The 22,627-nt window shown below is 51.5% G+C and overlaps 8 protein-coding genes across 9 annotated transcripts; 2 read left to right on the forward strand and 6 right to left on the reverse strand.

The window, feature by feature from the left end:
* Window positions 1–876: 876 nt before the first annotated feature.
* On the reverse strand, window positions 877–1,722 carry PV05_00525 (uncharacterized protein; the record flags this gene model as incomplete). The annotated part of the gene is made up of 1 exon (XM_013465425.1): window positions 877–1,722. The coding sequence occupies one exon, from the start codon at window positions 1,720–1,722 to the stop codon at window positions 877–879; it is 846 nt and encodes a 281-aa protein (XP_013320879.1).
* Window positions 1,723–2,740: 1,018 nt separating this feature from the next.
* Window positions 2,741–4,159, reverse strand: PV05_00526 (uncharacterized protein; the record flags this gene model as incomplete). Its single annotated transcript, XM_013465426.1, has 5 exons — window positions 2,741–2,765; window positions 2,818–3,571; window positions 3,623–3,785; window positions 3,835–4,043; window positions 4,102–4,159. 5 exons carry the CDS (start codon window positions 4,157–4,159, stop codon window positions 2,741–2,743), a joined length of 1,209 nt encoding a protein of 402 aa, XP_013320880.1.
* Window positions 4,160–4,646: 487 nt separating this feature from the next.
* PV05_00527 lies at window positions 4,647–6,696 on the reverse strand. 2 transcript variants are annotated; one of them, XM_013465427.1, is made up of 2 exons: window positions 6,181–6,696; window positions 4,647–6,122 (listed from the first exon to the last, which is right to left on the reverse strand). In XM_013465427.1, coding segments are annotated over exons 1-2 (1,308 nt in total). In that variant the 5' UTR covers window positions 6,183–6,696; the 3' UTR covers window positions 4,647–4,816. The 2 variants fall into 2 exon arrangements, with proteins under 2 accessions (XP_013320881.1, XP_013320882.1); XM_013465428.1 differs by having other exon boundaries at window positions 4,647–6,696.
* A 123-nt stretch (window positions 6,697–6,819) lies between these two features.
* Window positions 6,820–7,972, reverse strand: PV05_00528 (60S ribosomal protein L32). Its single transcript, XM_013465429.1, has 3 exons — window positions 7,905–7,972; window positions 7,689–7,853; window positions 6,820–7,581 (listed from the first exon to the last, which is right to left on the reverse strand). Exons 2-3 carry the CDS (start codon window positions 7,851–7,853, stop codon window positions 7,351–7,353), a joined length of 396 nt encoding a protein of 131 aa, XP_013320883.1. The 5' UTR covers window positions 7,905–7,972; the 3' UTR covers window positions 6,820–7,350.
* Window positions 7,973–8,086: 114 nt separating this feature from the next.
* Window positions 8,087–9,521, reverse strand: PV05_00529 (uncharacterized protein). Its single transcript, XM_013465430.1, has 4 exons — window positions 9,349–9,521; window positions 9,275–9,300; window positions 8,754–9,220; window positions 8,087–8,704 (listed from the first exon to the last, which is right to left on the reverse strand). Exons 1-4 carry the CDS (start codon window positions 9,377–9,379, stop codon window positions 8,206–8,208), a joined length of 1,023 nt encoding a protein of 340 aa, XP_013320884.1. The 5' UTR covers window positions 9,380–9,521; the 3' UTR covers window positions 8,087–8,205.
* A 239-nt stretch (window positions 9,522–9,760) lies between these two features.
* On the forward strand, window positions 9,761–11,978 carry PV05_00530 (uncharacterized protein). Its single transcript, XM_013465431.1, has one exon. The coding sequence runs from the start codon at window positions 10,031–10,033 to the stop codon at window positions 10,946–10,948; it is 918 nt and encodes a 305-aa protein (XP_013320885.1). The 5' UTR covers window positions 9,761–10,030; the 3' UTR covers window positions 10,949–11,978.
* Window positions 11,979–14,288: 2,310 nt separating this feature from the next.
* Window positions 14,289–16,334, forward strand: PV05_00531 (uncharacterized protein). The gene is made up of 2 exons (XM_013465432.1): window positions 14,289–14,684; window positions 14,879–16,334. The coding sequence occupies exon 2, from the start codon at window positions 15,018–15,020 to the stop codon at window positions 15,822–15,824; it is 807 nt and encodes a 268-aa protein (XP_013320886.1). The 5' UTR covers window positions 14,289–14,684; window positions 14,879–15,017; the 3' UTR covers window positions 15,825–16,334.
* Window positions 16,335–18,884: 2,550 nt separating this feature from the next.
* Window positions 18,885–21,871, reverse strand: PV05_00532 (uncharacterized protein). The gene is made up of 3 exons (XM_013465433.1): window positions 21,784–21,871; window positions 21,579–21,733; window positions 18,885–21,528 (listed from the first exon to the last, which is right to left on the reverse strand). Exons 1-3 carry the CDS (start codon window positions 21,821–21,823, stop codon window positions 19,342–19,344), a joined length of 2,382 nt encoding a protein of 793 aa, XP_013320887.1. The 5' UTR covers window positions 21,824–21,871; the 3' UTR covers window positions 18,885–19,341.
* Window positions 21,872–22,627: the final 756 nt, after the last annotated feature.

Consider the following 22,627-nt stretch of genomic DNA (forward strand, 5'->3'; position numbering starts at 1 on the left):
CCTCCCTTTCCCTAAGTCGTCCTGAAGCCAGGCAATATAATACATCGAAGCCACGTGTCTGACACGTTCGAACCAGGTTGTCGAAACGAAGCTTGCCACGACCGAAAATACGAAATATGTCCGCCGTGCTATTTCAGTGATATACTCTGTCCTGTGCGGGAGCATGAGATGTTCAAATGTGTCTTTGCATAGCGGATATAGATTTTCGGACGCCGTTCTCAAGTATTCATACACCCGTAAGAAGCTTCGAAATCAAATTGGTATCGTCTGTACTCCTGTTCGTCGCACACAGCGGTGTCCGGTGCTTCCTAGTCGCATTATCAAAGCCTCAAAATCTCGTCACAGAATCCGGGTATCCAATGGCTTGGGTCGCAAGGCTTCGTCTCAGGTACAGGAGCATAGCGCAGCGCCGATCCATATTTCAGCCCAGTTGAAGTAGAGACCACTGGTGTTGCAACATTTCTGCTTCCCGCAGATTACTGCGAGCCGTTAACCTGTTCGATTTGGAGATAGGTTCATTGACCTGCTCGTCTCATTAACGGCTGCTTCTTGATCACTTGATCGGTGTCGGCTCTGGACGACCTCGCTGTCATCTCGGCATTGCCACGTCTGTGGGAGACAGATCCTCTGAATGGACCGCTCGTACTGCTGTTTGTTTTTAAAATGCGTTAATGCCTGAGCTGAGTGGTGTATAGGTGTAGTCCCCATCATAGCGATTAGTGATATCTCGGCCGTACTGAGCAGATATACTGTTCGTTCGATCTCCGGTTGATTCTCACAAGCGTTCCAACCTCACTGCTTCGAGATTGGGGTGGCCGTCATTTTCGTTGATGCAGCGCTGTCCTTGGTGGGTTCTCTGGGCTATACCCCATCCCTTCATGGCCCAACCATCGCTCTTACCCGTTCAATTCTCATAATCGCCTTCTCTAATCTCTCTAACCGCTTCCTCTTCTCTATATCCCTCTGCTCCAGCACTTTGACCCTTTCCTCCAATTTGGCCCTCTCCTTCCGCTCCGTCGCGACCATCTCATTCGCCTGTCCAAATAATTGTGCCGTCAACTCCTCCAACTCGCTCTGCGCGTTTGACAGATTCGTCTCTGCACGTTGTCGCAGCGTGCGCTCTTCTTCGAGCGAGGACTGTAGCGATGAGAGCGTGATGATTTGCGTGTCTGACTGTGTAGCTTGTAGCGTTGGCGCGGGGCGACTGTTGCCGGAATAGGGTGTTTTCGGCGGTGAGAGCGTATTGTTCGTGTAGGCAGCGGTATTCTGTGGGAACGTCGCTGTCGATGGTGTGACTGGTTGTCCCGAATTGGACTCTTTCCTTCGTCCTGGTAACAAGGCGCTCAGACTGGCAAGCCTTGACAACTGATGTGGCGGCTGCGGCTGCTGTTGACTGCCGGCCATCGCCGGGCCAGGTCCTTCCAAAGGTGGACTATTCAGCCCATTCCCTCTCCCCTGTTGCTGTGAGCGCGCGTAGGCTTCGCTTAGATATCGTATTTCATCCTCGTAATCTGCCAGCTTGTCCACGGCCGATGCGGCTTTGGAATTCAGGAGTCTGACCTGCGCTTCGAGGTCGAGGATGCGGCGGTGTGCTTCGGCTGCTTCAGCCGTCGGATCGGTCTGTGGAGGGAAGTGGTATCCGCAAGAGGGACAGGAGGATGCAGCGAGCACGGCTGCGGATGCGTAGGCCTCTGTCGAGGGCTGGAACGACGGAGGAGTCATGATTGCGCTTGGGAGGAAAGCAGTCGCAGCCATATCATGGTCGCGCGGAAATCGAGAATCGAGGGTCGATGATGGTGATGAAGGACCAGACAGATGTCGTAGGGACTTTAAGAATGGTTATCCATAAAAATAGAAAGTTGTGTAACTTGCTTAAGCGCGTGGTGGTCGTCGGTATTGTCGGTGCCTCCGGACACGAAGAAAGAACGACTCGGGTGAGAATTCCAACGCGCAAACAGATGGCACAGACAATCCAAAGAAAACCACAGAGCAACAACGTGACGCAAAAAGCGCTTCTCGCCGTAAATGATGTATATTGAATTCTGTCACAAGTGGGTGTTTCAGCGGCTGTCAAAAGAGAGTGACTGCTACAGGGAAATGATGGATCTCCGGCTCAGCATCCTTACTAGCGAGACGCGGATCAGACACTCTCCGCGAAAGCATCTTCACGTGTAAAGATATTGCATTCTCGGGGCACAGATCAGGTAGAGATTGCATAGATATACAATCCAATCTCGGCGTCGCGTCGATGCCATGCTAGGCTCCTCATCCTCATTCCCATCTTCCTGACATACCCAAACGCTACCTCATTTCCACCTCGATCGTCTGAACTATTCATGCGTTACAAACCATGACGGCCATCTTTCGAACCATCCAGGGAATAAAAATTAGACTGAGCATTGAAAGCTTTTCCGAACTAAGGAGACTGGGTGCGGAATTTCTGTACTGGTACAATACTTCGAGAGCCTCCTGGATCATGGCCTCGAACAAAAACTCTGTCTTTGACAAAATTTGCGCAGATCGTTGTATAAACGACGGTGCCCAGTACGGACAGGTTTAAACAATCATCTGGAACATGAGACCGAGCGGGCGACTCGTTCAGGGCGAACGTCGAGCATTTCCGCATGACCGTGAATACCGCGGACTCTTTGAGGCTCCTGTCGTATTCTCAACACCAGGAATTTCTGTAGAAAGAAATTTCCAACCAGGGAAGATATCAAGCCCTTTTGAAGCACAGCTCTTAAAAGAAATAGGGAATGGCAGCACTAGACGAATGGTTAGCATCAGTCCTTCCGAAGAAAGGAGCTTACAGCTTACGCAATAGCCAGAGTCGCCGTAACACCCAAGACTGCCCTAGTCCTCACCTTCTCTCTTTTCAGCTTCTCTTCTAATACTCTTGCTTTCTTCGCAGGTTGCGCAGGCAGTTCTGCATCAATGTCGGAGGGTTCGGGTTCTTGAGCCTTGCGTTTTCTTGAGATCTTTGGCGAGCTCTCCAAGGTCTTGGCCTCCTCAACCATTTTCCTGGCCGTCTCGAGCATCTGTTCGGTGTCTTCGGGGAGCGGCAGTTCGGGCGATCCTGCTGGCATTTCGACAGTCACATTCGTGTGTGTAGTCTCGGTGGTGCCATCAACTTCTACTGATTGGTCCACTTCAACCTTGACCATCTCTTCTTGTGTTGGGGAAACGCCATCTGCCAACGCAGGCGTCTCCGGCTTCGCCTCCGTCTCTGCGACGGAGGCGGCATCATCCAATGCTGACTGCAGAGTAGCACTTGCCGCATTCGCATGAGCGATATTGGCTTCTTTCTGCGCTTTGGTTTGTCGCTTTCGAGGAGACGCTGTGGATTTCTTCGTTGGACTCGCTACCGCCTTGCTGGGTGAGGAAGACCGTGTCGATCTTGATCGAGGTGTCTTGGTGGGGGCAGATAACTTCGTCTTGTCCGCGGGCAAGTCGAACTTGGGCGGCGGAGCAATAGGCTTCTTGGTGCTTGAAGGTGCTTGAGTAATTTCAGCTGGATCAAGCAGCGCTCGAATCCAGTCCGTCAGACCGTATTCAGCTGCTAGAGCAAGAGCTAGGTATCCTTGTCAGCCTAAGCCATCTCTTTGGTCGTTGTTTGCCTTACCAAATTGAGGTGCTACCCAGACATTGCCGGCAATCTCGTCCTGGCTCGTGCCATCGAGTCCTTTGAGGTAGTCACGCTCATCCTTTTCTTCGGCATGGGTGGCCCAAGGGAAGGCAATCTTGAACATGCCCGTGGCACTCACAAAGCCATCCTTACTTCTCCGCTGCGACCGCGTCAGAATCTTGTGCGACCGGCCATTTTAGCGATCGTACCATGAGAAAGTATGTTTCAGGCGTAGGTTGATTCGACTGAGTAGCGAAGATCTCGGAACCGCTCAAATCTTCAGGCAAAGGAGCTCGCAGGTGCGCATACTCGAAAGGACCGAGGTTTTCCGCCTTTGTCGCGTTCGAGGTGCCCACCTGGCCAGGCTTGACAGTGAGTTTCGTCTTGCCCAGCCTCCGGCGACTGAGTAAATCGTCATCTATTCCGCTGGTCAGTCCTTCTGCATGCCGTGCTTTCTAGATAAGTCAGTGGCTCACACGAAGGGACAGCGCCGGGCGCGACAAGAGGATTGCGCTTCGCAGGTAGAGATCGCATTCTGCCAGAAGGTATTATAGCTCTTGAAGGGTCAATAGGCTGGCTTCGAAGAGTGCAGCAGGAAGGCGCGGAGGATCTGGGATGATCGCGCAAGTGCCCGATAGCACTGATAAAACAAAGATTGAGTGATTGGAGGAACGGTAAAGGGTGAGTTGTCTTATGCGACTGACCGAAGCATCAGGCAACGCGACCAAAGAGATAGAAGTGGTGAGGAGCGCGATTGGAGAAGAAGGGCGAGTAGAAAATGACGAGACCGAGAGAGCGAGCACAGCGAGGTCAAAGGTCACAGCTTCGTCACTCTGAAGCGGGTGGCAGGGAGAAGGGCTCGAAGGGGACGCCGTCAATGCGACTGGCGGTCATTCGATCACTGAGAACAGGGGGCTTTGGTTGGTCGGAGACTTGACCTGCTAGTCTGCGCAGAGACCCTTTCTAGGGACCAAATCAATCTATCGGAACTTTTGCCCCGGCGTGGCTGGGGTTCCCTTTTGGGGCTCACTAGGCTTGTACGGTGCACATGAGGCATACAGAGCACCAATCTCAGAATGCTCGTCTACAACCGATTGACCTAGTACGGCTGGCATCCGCTGGGTCGTGAGCAAGGCTTCTTTCACTTCTTTCATCGTTCTGTACATCCACGACTCGTTGGTGACAAGGTTCTCACACTTCTTCACCCTTGTTCCTTTTCGCGCCTCGAACATTCTTTGTTTGCTCATCCTCCTTCTCGTCACCTATATCCAGCACCTCATCTCCTCGATACTCCCACTCGCCAATATCTCTCGGCCCATCGTACCCATCTGGAGGTAGAGCCCACTGGGGGACAGGACTACGGTAGCTCCAGCTACCGACGGTCAGATCTGCATATGACAGTGCGTGCAGATATATGCCTAGTTCATGTGGTCCAGGATCGGAGTAAAGCGGAGTGTCGCATACAGAGCATTTCTCTCCGGTCATCTTTTCGCCTTTCCGCTTGTTATAATCCGCTACCATGTCGTCGTGTGCTTTGATTAGGGCTCCGTATTGAGGATCATCATGCATAGAATCTTCCCCGGATTTAGGGAGGGGTCCAGCATGCAAGGTGCCTTCTGGTAATGGTTTGAAGTCTGGCTTCACTGCTGCTTCCGATACTGTCGTCTGCTGCGTCTGCTCTACGACCTTCGCAAGTCGCTGCTGCTCGTATGATATTGAGTCCGACACCTCAGTCTTTCCAATCTTCTTCAGTCTCGCTATGATTTCGGCATCGTTGTCGCCAGTTGACTCGTTTTTCGCGAGGTTTGCTCCGAATACTGCTCGGTTGCTGTAGATAGGGTCATTGGTGATCGGATGTCCAAGAAACTGTAGATGCACTCGGATCTGATGTGTCCGCCCTGTCAGAGGTAGACAATGAACAATACTGTAGCCTTCATTTTCGGTTCCAGAAATTGCTGGCGCAGGCTGGGCCACTTGGGCGCCGTTCGAGGCATCCGTCAAACGTGACTGACTCGTATCGTGCCGCCTGTGAGTAGGGTAGTATGCTAGTCTCCTGAACAGTGTCTTTGCAGACTTGCCACTTGCTCTTGCTCTGTTGAGGCCGACGATAGGGCTGATCTGCAGAATGCTCTCTTCGCATATAACGACACCGCCTCGCATTGGATCACCGTCCCAACCCTCTCCATCCGGGAACCGGCCCTTGACCCTTGAAACATACTCCTTGCGCACTGTTCGTCCACGAAGTTTCTCGCTAATGTGCTCAGCTGCCTTGCTTGTCTTGCCAATGAACATAATCCCGCTGGTAAGCCGGTCGAGTCTGTTGCACGGTAGAGGTTTGAACCCGAGATGGCGCTCTGCCCTCATGATCTCGACGACCGAGTTGTGGTTGTAGCGGCCAGCAGGATGAACAGGCACGCCAGCTGGCTTGTCAATCACAATCATATCGTCCGTTTCGTGTACTACCCGAATGGGCTGCGCAGTCACCGGCGGTTCATGCCTGTGTAGGGTGTGTGAGATGACATCGCCATTCTGAACGATGGTATGAATATCATTACATGGTTTGCCATTGATCATGATTTGCCCCGACTCGATCGCTTCCTTGTAATATTGCTTAGTCCGGTCACGAAACTCTGCTGCAAAGATGTCGAGAATCTCTCGTCCCCTCCACCGTTGTTTACAGAAAGTATTGTATGTGAAGTGATAAGGCGCAACCCGGCGAAGGCCATTTTCGAGGTAGTATGGCTTAGGTAGATCGACCGGAGGTGTTATTGCAACTGGCGGAGGAGGTGGTAGATGTTTCCTGTCATCGTTGAAAGAGTCAGGTTGCAACTCGGTGCTCATCATGGCCATGCCTGGACTTGGTGGTGGCTTGGGAGACCGTCCTTGCTTGCCAGATAGGCAAGTATCCGTGGCGATGGAGCCAGGAATAACTTCTAGGAGTAAGATTGTGCACAATGCCCCTTTGGTCTATTGTGTACGATACATATGCAACCGGTCGTTGCTCCAGGGCATCATAGGGTAACACTTTTTTCCGGGAGGAATTTCTTCGCTGCCGCAGCCACAGGATTTACTCCCCACACCCACGCTTTGATTGTGACTTTCCCAGGCGAACGACCTTTGGCGAGAATTCGAGTTTCGAAGTTCGACGTGGATTACTGTCTGACGAGAAATCCATGTCCATTCGAGTGGTTGGAAAACGAAAGTTAGAACTTAAGTGGCCTTCGCAAAAACATAATACACGCCACGGAATCTACGACAAATGATCCTACGATGTTGGCCTTGGACTTCGTCTTGCTGAATGTGGCATAGACTTCGCGGTAAGGCACTGCATGCGAACGAGCCGAAGCGCAAAGCTAGGAGTCATGGCTTCACAACACCAAGCGCTTTGTTGGACAGCCATCCGACAACCACTTGATATGAAAGGTCATTGGAAGTTGGTCACCAGAAAAGCCGGTATTCGAAAGCCCGATGGGAAGGACGCAGCGTCCTGAACCTGATCCGAAGCAGGATTGGCTGAATTGGTATCATTTTCTGTTCTCCTTTCTTTTCTCTCAAGCCGACCGAATGCTCCGTATCATGCCCATAAGCTGGCAATCACCCTTCAGAATGACAAGCCAGTCATCCTGTTCAAGCTGAATCCAGCAAACATCCATCCTGGTGGACGTGCTCCATCATACTCTATGCCTCCAGCAGAGCCATAATCAAGCACCAGAAAATCCCCCAGCTCATGACTCGGTGGTAATCTTCGCCTTGCCGTTGGTGACCTTGACACCCAGCGCCTTCGCCTTTGCGACGATCTCGACTCGCTTTCTTGAGGAAACAGCGGATGCGATTTCGGCGGCATATGTTCGGTTGTGCATGAGGAGAATTTCGACGTCTTTTGGATTATGGACAAGGAAAGCCTTGTGACCTGAAGGCATCATGTGTCGAGTCTTTTTGTTTGAGCCAAAACCAATCTGTGGACAAGTATGTTAGTCTTTGGTTCTGAAGCCAACATATTCTGCTCATGGCCCCATTTTGTATTCAAATCTCTTTACTGCAGTCCGAAAAGCTTCTCACATACCGATGGCATGACCATCTGGCCCTTAAACCGTCTTCGAACTCGGTTGTCGATACCCTTTGGTTTTCTCCATGCTGAAGGCACACACTTGAATCTGTCGGACTGATGTCTGAACCACTTCTTCGGGTGCTTTTTGATGACAGCAACGTGCTTCTTTGCGGAGACCATCTGTGCGAATGTCAGCCTCTTTACTATTAAAGTAGCTGTGAACAGTTGTACCTTGTCGGTATTGTGGTCTGGACGTCGGAAGCAAGGTCAAGAGATGGAGTGGGAAGTCAGTGGTCGAGTGCGCAGTTTGCGGCTTCCTCAATTTCTGCGCCAAGACTTGCATTGTGGGAAGTGCACATAGGCGACGCTATACCCTTTTCAGTTAGTCCAACTTTTCTCAAGATCACTCGGTTCCAAGACATCCATCAGTACAATACGGAGTACTCGGGTCTCTGCAGTACCTGGTAGATAATGTGATCCTCATCTAATTGAATGGCTTCCGTCCTTATCCTGAAATGATTACTGTCCTCATCTACACTTCTTGATGCTGCAGCTTGATAGGAACACCCCCTTGCTCTCCACTTCTGAGCATTGCCTCGATGAGTTCCAGATCTGCTAGAGCCTCCTCAGGGGACTGCATCTCATTGACTGTGCCGGCCGCCAGAGCCTCACCCCACGCTCTCACTTCGGGCGGCACACCGGTCTTTTCGTCTTCGATTTCTTCCACTTTGTCATCTATTGTGACTTTGTTGCGGGAGATGCTGACAAAGCCCTTCTCGCACCCCACCGTCCACTCACTCCCTTTGGCAGTGGTTCCAAATGATATCGAAATTGTCCCAACTGCGCCCTTCTTGCTCTTCGCCGTGGCCTCCACCGTATCAACTGGAGGAAGATGTTCCTGTAGCAATGCCGAATGGGCTGATATCGATACCAAGGGATTGTCCTTTCCCAGCATCAATCTAAGCGCTGCCGTGAAATGAACACCTCCATCTAGCAGGAAGCCACCCTGGTGAGTTGGGACTTTGCGCCATCTGCTCCACGTTAGCCTTCACATTCACTTGAATCACATCTTCGACTCACGAGGTCTCAAAATACTTCCCACCCTCGACCAGTGTCTGCATCCGACATCTGAAAGTCAGTTGTCGACCCTTGGGCTTGACAGCGTCCGCGGCGTGGATGAATGAGTTCGTGTATCTAACGTTCTCTGCGACTCCCCACGTTACTCCCTTGGGCGCGATCTCTGACCGATACCATTTAATCATCTCTACTGCCTCCTTGACATTTTCCGCAACTGGCTTCTCAGATAGAACATGCTTGCCCACCAGTAATGCCTTTCGGACGTACTCTGGCTGATTCTTTATTGGCAAGGCGATAATGACTGCCCCGATATCCGACCGCGCCAGTAGATCGTCCAGGGATTTGCCGGCGCCTGATTCATCAGAATAGATGTCGACCTTGGACTCGTCGACCTCAAGTGTTTTGGCCGACTTCAGTGACCGTGAATAGACAGCCTTCAACGTAAGATCTTTTGCAGCTTCAACTGCAGGCTAGAAGCAAAACACATCAGTCAAGATATCACCATGCCCTTCGGCCTCACCAACCTTGTGCTCTTCTCTGGCGAAAATGCCTGGGCACGTCAGAATCTGTTCTTCAATCTATCACAGAAGCACTTTACCTCCCCCCAAAATGGCGACTCCGATGGTCATTTTAAACGCTAGCACTTCTGGCGTTGTTGGAACGAAACACTATCCTTTTCGGTCTTGCGAGTTTCTGTACCCGTCGAGCAAAAGAGTCGACTGGACGAGTTCAAATATCTGGAATAGGAGGAGATTCAGCCTCTCAATTTTAGCCTCAAATCGCTGTACGGTGATGTACGGAGGGAGCCCGACTACCAAATCTCAGTCACGTGTACGGAACTAGAAGCCGTTTCCCACGCGTGCGAATTTGAACAACGTCACGATCGCCAAGATTCATGCCAGAAATTGATTCTACATTTTAGACTTCCCGATCGACGGCAAGAAGGCGAAAAACCAGGCTAAACCCCAAGAGTTCTAGAAATCCAGATCCCAGCAAAGCAAGGGAGATGCAAATTCTACTCTCCCGCGTCTCCGGTGTCGAAGTTGCCGCCGCACGCAGACGCGTCTACACCCAGGAATCTTGCCATCTGGCTATTCTTAACACTCGTTTGGATCCTACTCCCTGCATCCTGCCTCATCTGCAGCGTCAAGTAAACGGCACGATGTTGACAAGGAGCGCGGACAAGTTCGCTCTCTTGATAATCCCCTAATTGCTTTGCCAGGCCAAGGAACGCTCATTGGACAAAAATCGTCGCAATCATCATAGCCGCGTTGACGACAATGGATACGACTTTTGGAAACAACGTGCGGCCTGCTCTGCCGGTAGAGCTTCATGCCGCTACACGGGAGAAGCACCATGCTCTCAACATGCAGATCACAGCGCGCTTACCGTTGTGTCTGCCGCCTCATGCCAATGATCCGCTCCTTTATGCGAAGGGCATGATAGTCTTCGGCCAGATATATTTCGGATTTGAGAAATTTCTAGAAGCGTCATTAGCCTCGAGGAGCTTTGACAAACGAATACAAGACGTTTATCAATGTATACATTTTCGCACTTTGGTCAGAACAAACCGATTGCGAAATGACATTGACTCACTGAAGTCGCGGCTAAACGCTGACCAGTCCTTGGAACTTGACCTGCTCTCACAGCAGTCAACAGTGTTTGCTTCTCGAAACACGGCAGCCTTGTCTGCAAGACCTCACGTACTGCTGGCTTACGCCTGGGCAATGTACCTCGCTCTCTTTAATGGTGGTCGGTGGATTCGCCGGCAGCTCGTTGAAGCAGGTTCGAGTTTCTGGAAAGCAGATGCATTTCCTTTGTCGTTCTGGGAGTTTGGCGGCGGCAGTGGTGAGGATGCGCAACATGAGGCTCTCAAATTGCGGTTCAAGGATTCACTTCTGGCAGCGTCGGCACTCTTGACCGACGTCGAGAAGGAAGACGTAATTGAGGAGACAAAGAGTCTGTTCGATATGTGTTCGGAGATGGTCCTTTTCCTAGACGAAGCCGTGGCGGACAGAGGATGCTCGAACCCACATTTACCTCCGGAAGGCAATGTTCGTGCGACTGGGCCAGGGTATTTTGCACCAACCTCGTCGGTTGCGTTCGCCTGGTCATACATCACTTCTACATTAGCCTTCGTGAGGACGACAACCAGATCTGCGTGGGAACGCAGAGTCCAGGCGGTTGATTCAACGTGAAACGCCATACCTGCTTTCTACCATACGTCAAATAATTACGCACCTGTGCTGGGTCGTCTCAGAGATGAGATACTCTTGGGCCATTTTCGACGAATCAAGCCGATAGAGCAGTGATTTCAGCCGAGGAAGCTCTTCTGAAGATGGGAAGATTGTGAGAAGCACCTGCCTTCTCCGATTGGGGGCCCGAGATTGATAGTCATGCGCTTGCAGATCCACAAATGGCTGCTTCGCATTGTCCGCTCCTCAAATGGCAGCCTTGAGCTTATTCAGACACGGCACACTGGACACAGCCTGTCACATCCTTGCGAATCCTAGTGAATCTTAGCTGTGCTTGGACGAGGGCAATCAGCTCCCGCTGTGTGGGAAACAAGGGCGTTTGGTTGATATATAGGATTGAGGTTGAGAGGGACAGCAAAGTCGTCAGGCTAGCATGAGGCTCCTGCACATGTTACAGGAACATCTCGTGGGTCTCGGTGGATGATCTACGTTAGTATGGAACCAAGCCGGTGGTTTCCTGAGGATGAGACTTCCCACCGCCCCAAGGAGTCAGGTAGGGGAAGCATGCTGAACTTATCCACTATGGTTTGACGACGTGGAACAGGAAGTCCCCAAGTGTTGATTTAAGGTTCGCACCCCTTTGCACCTGAGCAGGAGACTGATTGCATACTCCGTACGGCCATGGTTGTAAAAGTCCCAGTCCGAGTACCGCTGTGGCTCAAGACTCAGGAGGCTCAAGGATTCGGTATGCGGAGCAATACGCTGGACTATGATCGACGGACAAATGCCTAGGGGCGCAATGTGACAAGAGGGCTGGGAGAGTTGGGTACCCATGCTTTGCTTTCAGAGTCACTATTCTGCCACTATTAACGTTCGCTTTTTGTTCGGACGAACCCCTTCATGCAGTCACCAACTCCGGCGTGTATGTATCGCAGAAGTTTCATGCTCGAGAGTTTGGTTTTGGGTTCATTGTAGACACCAATTAGGCCTCAGGTTGTGTGTTTGTAGCATCCAGGAATCTGCAAACGTCGAGATACCGTTGTCAGTGGCGGGCTCAGGGCCTGTGCCGCCGCCAAACATGTCGGTCTCTAATGGCGGGAATAATGACTCGAACCTTGAAACTTTCCGTGAGACGACGCCTGAATTCGATGGTCCACCTGAGACCGAAACCGGGAACTTGATTGTCACAGTGAGACGACAACGATGACGGCCTCTTTCTTCTTCTATCAATCTTCCTCGGCAGATTCTATAAGTGATCAGATCTCATTGGACATTGCGATAGGAAGCCATGTGAGAAGCGAAACCCATCTCGCCATCTAACCCCCTGCCCCTGCCCTAGACTACTTGAGTCGTTAGATCGTCCCAAATTTCGTTAGTGCGAGCCCGTAGGCTCTTTAGCTACCTAGGTGGTGCCAGCAAAAGATTAGCACGATTAGGCAAGCGCGGGCAAGCTAACCTGTGATCCGGGGCAATGGCCTGTGCGCGAGGAACAGCTCGCCGAATCTTGGGTTTCGAATTTGTCTTTGACGACTCGCGGCTGGAATAATACTAGTTCAGGAAGCCGAACTCGTCGCAGAAAGACGAACGTCGAGAACTTATTGCACCAGAGTGTCGGTTGTCGCTTCCTGGTCGATCGTTCAGAGTCGAGGATTTGTTCGCTTGGAAGTGGATGTTCGAACCCATACCCCTCGACATTGAAATTCAAGGCTTACATGTACAACGACGTCCTGAATGCTTGCTTGATTTTGGTCATATATCGATGACAACATTGCTAACAGGTAATAATGCATTGGTCAAAACCTGAACCAAGAGAGGCAAGCCAGTATTGGTAAGCTAGAGCGACTTGACGACTAGATAGTCGACAGTGGCGGCGGCCAGCACTGTGCACATGACTGTCAGTTAGAAGGCCTTCTCCTGTCAAGTAAATAATAGCACGTCCAGGTTCATACTATATACGCCGTGGCCTCGTAATGGCGTTTAGGGGCTCGGAAACCCACATGTTAGACAGGCGTCATCAAGGTGATTCGACGCAGATCCTGCCATCTAGGGATCTCTCTTGAACTGTCTATAGTATGCGAAGTAGTAGCACCTCGCTTTGCAGACACGCCAGGGCCCTAGTTCGCAAAATGTAGCTCGTACCAGGAGACATGGACAACGTCGACTTGACAAATTCGCCAGTTAGATATCGTCTTGATTGGAACGCCGCTGGCTGCCAAGTCAGCGGCCCATGCTTGCTACCAGGACGAGCAGCATCTTTTGCTACGGCGGATCCTCAATCTTCCAGCTCACAGCCACTACTACGTAAAGATGTCTCGATCTTTGCTTTTTACGCAAAGTGCTGCAGTAGCAATATTCCGGGGAAGAAGAAGATCCCAACTTTATGGATAGAATTGCGGAGTCTGAAGTGGAGACCACAGCGATTGATTCGAGCCAGCGAGGCCGTGGAAACTGCATGGCTTTCAAGGGCGGTGCACCTCCAATCAACAGTTGATGGGGGGTGTGTATCAAGCTAGCTACATTACTGTAGCAGTGTCAGCTGCCGACGTGGAAGCCCGCGGGTCTGACTCGGGGGCGCAACGTGCCCTCTTTTCCTTGCCTGGCCCTCCCGTCAGACGAGGGCTACCGCTGGTTAGTGAGCCCCAAGCCAAGCCCGGCCCAGGGAAGCTCGCTTAGAGGGTAGATCGCTTGCCTGGATTTGTCCGGTGCCATGTTTCTGAATGGTTGACAGGCTGGCAAAGCTGGAGCCTCTAGGGTCAAAGGGCTCAAATGGGATCCGAAGCCGCTGGTACCGACAGCTTGTCGAGACAATATGTGACCGAATGATCCGTCGAGAGTCATGTATAACGCTGCATTGGGGGGTGTTATGGAGAGGAGGCGGATGGATGAATGCGCGATAGAAAAAAGTTATCATTGTACTCCGTACTGTGTCCTCCGTATAGCACGAGGGGATGAGGATGACAACAATTCTAGCACCGTCCGCTGAGTCCGGCTCCCTCAGAAGTACTAGTTTTAGCACCTGGCCGAACCTTTATACCCACACTGGCGCCCTTAGCACTGACCTCGGGCCTGTCCTTTGAGCCCAGTGAGCCTTTGACACCCAGCACCCCGGTACCTGGCACCCATGCGATACTCGTACTGGGCCCCAGAAGAAAAAGCCGCGTACGGGTACCAGGTCCATGTGCCTGGGTTCTGGCTCTCTTTTCGGTCGAACCCTTCAACTGGCAAGACTGGCACCACTAACAAGAACCGGCAGGAGCTGCAAGTGTTACCTAGCACGCCTACCTTACCTGGTAGATAGTTAGTTCGCCGCCTGGCTCTTGGGGTCCTGGTCTTCTCTGCTTTGGCAGCCGTTTCGCTGTTTCTCGGTCCATCATTCGACCCTTTCATCATCCGGCATTCAATCTTCAACCTTTCTCCTCTTTCTCTTATCTCCACCACCTGAGGTCTTCTCAATCACACAACTCTTTCCTCTCTGGTTTCTCCTTCTTCTATGAGGACTTGGACGATCTGCTTTTCTGTTTTCCTCAGACAATTCGATCTGCTGTAGATCAGTCCCATATTCCTTCACGCTTTACGAAACTTGCCGGCTCAGCATTCTGCTACCCTGCAGCGTCGATCCTTCTCGATCTTCATTCACACCTCCGTGCCTAAACAGCTGGCTGTACCCACCTGGCTGAAGCGGCCTATCCGTCGACCTGACCCTACCGGACCTTGTTGGCCTTGATCTTACAGAAGTACAGTACGCAGTCTCTTTCACCTCTACCAATCTACATCTGCACTCGACAGCATCAGTGTTCTTGCGGACACTGCGCAGGAAGTCGATGGTTCGCACTCCTGGACCAGGGATTTCCAGATCCGACGAGTGACATTCCAGTCCACTCTCCCGGAATTCCACCACCAATTGACAGCTGACGCTTCTTTACCACCACCAAGTCCCTGTGTCGGCCGACGTCCAATAACAACGCCATAGAGCCCTCCGAACTCCTTCCTCGGCCGCTTTCCTCGACCTCTCGTTAATTATCCCTAATCTCCATGATGCCCTCTTTGTCAGGCCTTCCATGTTAGCCCGCCAATGGAGTTGTCAGAAGCACATTCTTCAAGGAAGGAAAAGAAGGGTTTGCGAAGGATTTGGAAAAGAATCAACAACATTTTTCGAAAGAAACCTATACCCCCCACATCAACACCCACTGCGCCGACTACCACCACCTCACAATCTGCGCCAAAATCGAAGGCTGTACAAGTTCCCGAGGCTACGGTGCCCGCAGCTCAGCAGCCATCCGTTACCGAAAACGAGCCGATTGAAGTCGACTCTATGCAGGAAGATACTCCGTTACCGACCGATGCAAATGCACAACCAACCCAACAAACGCCGCGAGAACCTTCCAACGACCAAGATATGCAGTTTTGGAAAGCCAAGGCAATATTTGCCAGGTACAATATCGAATTGACGGAGGCTGATTGGGGTATGAGGCCGAAAGGACCATGTGAAAGAGTCTCGAAGCCCATAAGACAAAGGGTCAGATACACCTGTCATAATTGTTCTACCACCTTCGGCTATGACAAAGTCTGCAATGGGTGCCAACACCGTCGATGCACACGATGTTCTCGCTACCCGCCGAGGAAAGATCGCTCGAGAACTACAAAAGCACCAGTAGCCCCTTCAGCGGCCGAGACAGCTGTGGAAGCTCATGGGAACAGCGTTGAGGGAGCGTGTCACGAATGTCAGACAGGTTTTGAATTGGGTACGCAAGAATGTCCGAACTGTCACCACCAGATATGTGACAGATGTATCCAAGAGACTACAATTACCATCGATGAGCCTCAGCGCAGAGCAGATGAACAGGCAGCTCCGGGAAATCAATCAACTACGGTCAGCTGACATCGACGTTGCCATGTCAAACTTCTTCCAATTTCGACTTATACCTTCCGAGCATTTACATGATGCGATGACGACTCCACCATTTCACGACTTGATCTTCAGATCTGAGCGTTCTCGTTATAATACTCATTTTCTGTGGCGTCCACGGAGTTCTCATGGGTGAATTTTGGGTGCAAAAGCGACAGGATTCGAATCTGTGAACTTCTATCTCCAGTCTTCAGGACACACTATTCATACGTCAGGAGCGTCTTCGGGTTATACAGTGCTTGGATCGAGGACTGGGTCAGGGGCAAGGGGACGGAAAAGGCCATCGAGAGAGAGCGCGCGCGAGAGATACCCCTGCACAGAGATGAGAATGTTACAGCGAGGGTCAGAGGTGCGGAATAGATACCATCACACAGACGACTTACTACAGCAACACCTTTCCGAGAGTGTCGCTGATATCAATAGCAGCAAGCTTACCAACGGGGAGCTACGAGATCAATGAATATATACATGCTTCTCTCCTTATGTTGTGTCTACTCAGATCAGGCTGTTCCATGAGGCCTTTGACACCTTGAGCTGTTCAGTTGGTGGCAACCGCGATGCTCCTACCAGGCGTCCAAGGTAATCGGTCAGATTAGTAGTCTGCTGGGTACGGAGTACGTACGTGAGCTTTCGTTCAGGCGTCAATGAATGCGACTACTCAGTACGAACATCTGTCTCAGGCATCCTTCTGTTGCGGCGTCGGGATGGCCGCCCACCGTGTTCATGGATCCAGATTTTCACCGTATGAGAAAGCGCTCGTAGGAACCGAGATCAGGCTGAAACATGAAGCCCCCTTGCCCCTGATGAAACGAGAGAGCCTTCTTTCGCTCCCGGACATCCACCTGGTTTGCGCACTGAGATCCGCAAGTGATGGGCCTTGACGAGGCTCACGTCAGTCCATTGTTTGGGATCTACTACTACGTATGTACTAGTATCAATGCCTACGTGGTATGGGCGGCGCAGGATGCTTCTCGTTACAGTATACAATATCCAGTGTGCTAGTATATTATGCAATTAGGGGTTAGACAGCTTTACATAGTATATTGTGTACTGCGTACAGTAAATCATGAATGGTGTTGGCAGAGCGCACAGAATTTCTCAAGGCCAGGCGAGGCGAGCTCGATTCGCTACATACCACCTGTAGCATTGCCCATGCCTGAAAGCCATGCCTGAGAGAGTGGCTTGAGCTTTCCGTGCGCACGAGGCAAGGCAAGGCAAGGCAAGGCAATAAGCCGGAGGCAGGTTATTGGCTATTTGACATCGAATGTGAATGGTTTTCCCATAGTGGTGGCATGACATGCTGGCAAACGGCAACATCGTTCGTAGACTTCGGACGGTAAGTGGCCTGTCAGCGTCAACAGCAAGGTGCACAAAACACTTGTCCTTTGGACCCTTGGTACACTCTCGAAAATCTCTCCTCCAACCGAGTTCAGTTAAACAGGTCAGGGGATGGATCGCCTTAACCGAAACATTAGTGTCGGCACTTGCCCGGCACTCCAAGCACTGCAACTTCCCAAAAGTGCGCCGATATGCCTCGTCGAGACACGGATGTTGAAGGAAAGAACGGCAACCGTGACCAGAGCGTACGTAGTATGATGTTCTGCAGAGAGAACTTGTGTTCTTTTGCTTGTCTTCTCACGCTTGGGTTTGAAGGGCTGTCGATCCGGAAAGAGGTGGACCTGGAGCTGGCTCTTGTTAGGTGGCCTTCTGTGTACGAGTACCATATGTAACACGTGAGTGGCCTCGATACTTGTACTTGTACAAGTACTTACCATGGTAGCCCTTGCTTGAGCCGGCCGAGGCCAGTGTCGGCGCCGTGGAAGCGAGATGAACCGTGCTTCGGTCGAACTGCCGCGAACAGGATATGCTTTATGCATCGATAACGATGGAAGTGGTGCCCGGCGCGGCGATAAGCCTAGTGAGCCAGAGATGCTACTCACGGCTACTCGTACACTGGACTCCATAGTACGGAGTAGGTCGTGGATCAAATGCAGAGAAAAACCTCGGTTAGCCCGTCATCTTCAGTGCCCCCTCAACTTCGGGTGCCAGCCGAAAAGCGAGGCGATGTTTAAATGCGACGCGGTGCGCCCATGATGTCTTTTTTGGCCTCGCTGGGCGTTACTGTAACCGTCCAACATGCGTGAGGATGGAATGTTAATACCCAGTTCTGGATCTATTTTTCCAGGCGACGTCTCTACCGGAGTGGAGCTGATGGTCGGCACGGGACGGACGGCCCAACGGTGGAAGATCGTTTCGTGGGCCATCATGGGCCATCACGGTCATCCCCGCCCTCAGTCTTTGTCTTCCTCGATCACTCGCTGCATATCGGCACTTTTCGAGCTGGATCCGCCTCACAAGTGCCGATGGTCCGGGGGGGCTGAGAAGCCTAAAGAAAAGAACGCACGGAATGACCGACGCATACACGTAACAGACTGCAGCTGCCGATGCAAGACACTTCCACCAGCTGCGCCGATGGTACACCAAAAGTCCTCTAGGTGCACTTGGCGGGCCATAATATGCATTTCCCGTATGCAGCCAATGCCTCGCTTGTCCAGATGGAAGGTCGGAGATGGACCTTGATTCGCGGCAGAGTTCCACGGTCATGATGGCTTGCCAGAGCAGCATACAGTACAGATACCAATGTCCACACTATTCATGATGCTGCATTGATGCCTGGAGGTGAATTGACCTTGGCGATTATTCGTTGCGTCAATGTCGGCGGCCATGCATGGAACTACGTTATTACCCATGACCCAGGCGACGGAAGGAGAACCATCCGTCGACTAGGCAGTGTTTGCAGCGCCTGAATGGCTGCGAGAAGCGCAACTGCACGACCTTACCGGCCATCCAGCAGGTGCAAGCAGGGTAGGAACAGACGCTGGCACAGACGCTTCATCCGCAGTTGGAAAAATCTTGACTTCGCATACGTCTGTTGTATAGACGGTGCTGCGGACCGTTCCTTCCGCCAGAATAATGCGACCAGGCCTTGATCAGCGGCATACTGGCCAATCTTGCAAAGAGTCATCAAAATCACATGCTAGTACCTGAAATCGGCCAAGTCTGCTCGTATGCATCTCGAGCTCACTCTCTGTGCTGTATGTAGAAAGGGATCAACTTCTTGAGCTGCAATTCGTTCTGGACTACTGCGTACCCGTATTCCATTTCAACGTTCTGGAGCAAGTGACCAGCCTTTGGACAGGAATGCTGGTATAAGCTGACAGGGCCAGTCGTATGTCGTGAAGCCAGGTATTCCTCGAGATTTGGACAGTCCTGTCAGAGATGCCAGGAGCAGACTCTCCGCATCCATCGCACGTCCCAAGGAAGTAACCATTTTGTACTTTGGGCTTCTGAGACCCAATTGAACCAGTCTGACACTTGTGGGAACCCACTCCCCTAGACATACAAAGGGCGATGCATTCGTGGAAGGCTAATCAGATGAGACGACACAGTCTTGCCAGTGCTGCTGGTTCCGCAGAATAGGAACCGCGAGCTAGCTAATCAAACCTCTTCGCATTCCCTTCTCATCATCTTCGCTCTCGGCGTCCGTCTCTTCTTCTTCTTCTTCTTCCTCCTCCTCACTTTGCTCCGCGTCAGTCTCCTCGCTTTCGGTCTCTTCCTCGGTCTCCTCTTCCTCTTCTTCACTCTCGGCTAACCAGTCGTCCAACGTCCTCGGTTTGGCATTTGCCTTACTTGATCCTGCAGCGACAACCTTCTCCAAGCCCTGCTCTTTAACCGCCTCGTCGAGCCTCCTGCTGGCGGCCACGGCACTTGCTGTTCTTGCCGATATGGGTACGTAATCTTCTTTCTCCCCTGCGTCGCTGGCATCGCGGAGTTTTGGATCAGGCTCATTGCCCTCTTCGACCCAGTCGGGCAGTTCTTGGTAGCCTGGAAGCCCCAGAATACCAGCTACATCCTTGCCGAGGACTAGCGTGGTGCTTCCGAGCATCAAGCCTTTTCGACTTTCCGATGGCGAGGGGGAATGGGGGACTGGCTTTGGCGCGAGGAGTAGAAGAGCCGCCAGCTGAGTTGTTTGAGGACTTGAGAGCAGAGCTTTGAACAGCCGTGCTCGATCTCGGAGGTCGTATGATGTGTCGTAGCGTGCGAGAAGGAGGATGTAGTTCCATAGCTTGGATATTGGGTGGTCGAGGTAAGTGGAGTCGACCATTTCACCAGCATCGTTCTGTGAAACCAAAGCGTCGCTGTCGTTGTCTGGTTTGCTTGTAAGGTGCCTCTGCAAGAAAAGCAGGTAGACTTTTGCAGCTAGTAACACAATCTGCTGTTTGGCAGCTTCGCTTTCATCAGCAAAGCCTTTGGCCAGGATTCGCAGCACATCTGGTGCGATATTATTTTCCGGATCCAGACTTGCAAATTCTCCCACAAGCCAGATGATTGTGGCTCGGGCTTCGGGACTTGTGGTCCTATCCAGATTCCTGGCTAAGCGAACCACAGTCCTCCGGTGCGACGAAGGATCTTGCTGAATCAAATGCCGCATGACCGTCAGAACCTCAGAGACCAGGACATTGTCGAAACTGGATATTTGGTTCAGGAGGACTTTGAAGCATCGATGCGCGTTTTTTGGGTCAGACTGCGCACAGCGTCCGATAGCTCGCACTGATTCCCGAATCAGTTCGATGTCTGAACTATGAGAGAAATGCTCTAACTCGCTCAAAATGACGGACTTGAGGTGTAACGCTGCGTGGGGGAAGATAAGAGTCAGAAGCTCGATTTTCAGCTTCCAGATTTGTGGGGAGTCTCGGGCTCGAATGAAAAAGTGAGAGGCGTAAGGTACGAAGAGTTCCGGGGCTGACAGTGACACCAAGACGATATTGCATAGCGCGACTTCTTCCAACTCAGGAGGTCCACGCATGAGACCCATGAGTGGTCCAATAGCTTCCTGCAGGTATTCTTGGGTTCCGAGGTACAGAAAACAACTGGTGACAGACATGATGACAGCTGAACTTCGACTCTGCAGCAGAGATCTGCATGCGTTGAGAAAGAGTTCCAGATCTGGGTCCAGCACCTGGACAATTTCGTGAGTTTCGACTGTTTCGTCCTGGTCGTCATCATAGAATCCCTTCTTGTTGACTTTCGTTACTCTTTGCGTCCGTCTGGGAAAGCAGCGCCTGCTGTAAACCAAAAGAAGTTTTAGTGTCGTCAGTTGGCTCCATTCATCCATGTCCACCAGTTTCTTGACCAGGCTCCGGAAGTGCTTATGAAGGAGGTCGACGCGTTCAGGACAGATCTCCAGGAAAGCTTGAACAGCTGGACCGACAACAAAATACTGCTTGTCTCCGAGTAGAGAGGATAAGTATTCGAGTAATTGAGGCAGGGTATTAGGATCGAGGTTGTAGCACTTTGGGATAGACAGCGCTGCCGCCTTTCGTACGTGTGGACTCATGTCTCCCACACCTCGTTTGATAGCAAGGGAGACAATCTGGCTGATTACCGGTACCCTCATTCCTGACATGGTGCGAAGAGCCAGAGCCCTGACTTGCGGGTTTTGATCTGTGAGCGATTTTTGGATGGCATTGACAGAAAGCAGGGCCAGGTCAGGGTCAGACTCCGCATAGTGAAGCAGGTAGATGTAGACCAGTTTTTTGACTTCAAGATTGGGGTTGGCCACATTCTTTACGACGGATGAAAAGTATGGCAAGCATGGCTTGTTCTGATACATCATCTGGACATTATCAGCAGACAGAAAATACTGAGGGAAAAGGCAAGACATACGGAGACGACTCTCCTCAGTCCATCAAGGATATCGCGATCACTCCTGCTGTCAAGAAGTGCTTTCAGCTTCACGAAAGGAATATTCCTAGATGACGAGCCGCCGCCCTTCAGTGCCTTGCCCATCGCCTGAGCAGCGTCCACTGTTAGATCCCGTGCTTGAGTAGGATCAGCATATTGAAGCCATGACGAATCCATCTTGACTCACCAGGGTCCATCAAGGACGAGACGCGGGAGACCGACTCCATGTTGACGCTGCCTCAGTCAGGCTTGTGTCACCCCTAAGCGTTTTGTGCTACATTGTGATGTAGGCGGATGCGGTTTCGATCGACAATGATGTCGCAAATCAATCCCAATGCCAAGAATGAGTAAACCAGCAGGTGAAATATCTCGTTTTAGGAGATGGCAGGTCGCTGCTTAATCCTTTTTCATGAGCACGTGATTGATTATATAATACAGCTGGGGACGACTTGTGCTTGAAGATCTTTTCTTCATCCCTTTATCAGCTGCGAACTTGTTGTACTTGAGATATTTCAGCCTCGGGCCAGAAGAACCTTGACATTACGACCCGACCTTGTGGCAACGCGGCCATGCTCACTCCGACAAACTCCTGGAGCAAGCTGATGATTTGGTATTGTTGGTCTCAAAATAGCTTCTCGGATTTGTTGCGTCTCTGTTTACAGTACCTTGACAGCTTTCATAAGCCTTTCGATGCCAAACACCCTGTCTCTCCGCCTCCCGGATGGGATCTGCAACAGGTTTGTCCCTGCGGTCGCACTAGCTAATCACTGCGCCCTCCAATGGCGGCTCCTTCAAACGTGGGCCAGGATGGAGGTTCAGCGTTAGCGACGAATGCCAAAAGCCACACCCCGTGACTTTTTCCGAGCGCACGAATCATGTCCAAGTCTGGAGTCAGGCCCCCGAATTAATAGGGAGTCGGCCTTGGGTCCATGTGCTCTTCTTGTTGTGCAGATTGCAGGAGGAGACTAATACCAGTGTCAATGACCTGTTCATGCTAGGTAAGTCAATCTATAGATCCTTACGTATTGTCT

Source organism: Exophiala xenobiotica (assembly GCF_000835505.1).
Source record: "Exophiala xenobiotica strain CBS 118157 unplaced genomic scaffold supercont1.1, whole genome shotgun sequence".
NCBI classification, from domain to species: Eukaryota; Fungi; Ascomycota; class Eurotiomycetes; order Chaetothyriales; family Herpotrichiellaceae; genus Exophiala; species Exophiala xenobiotica.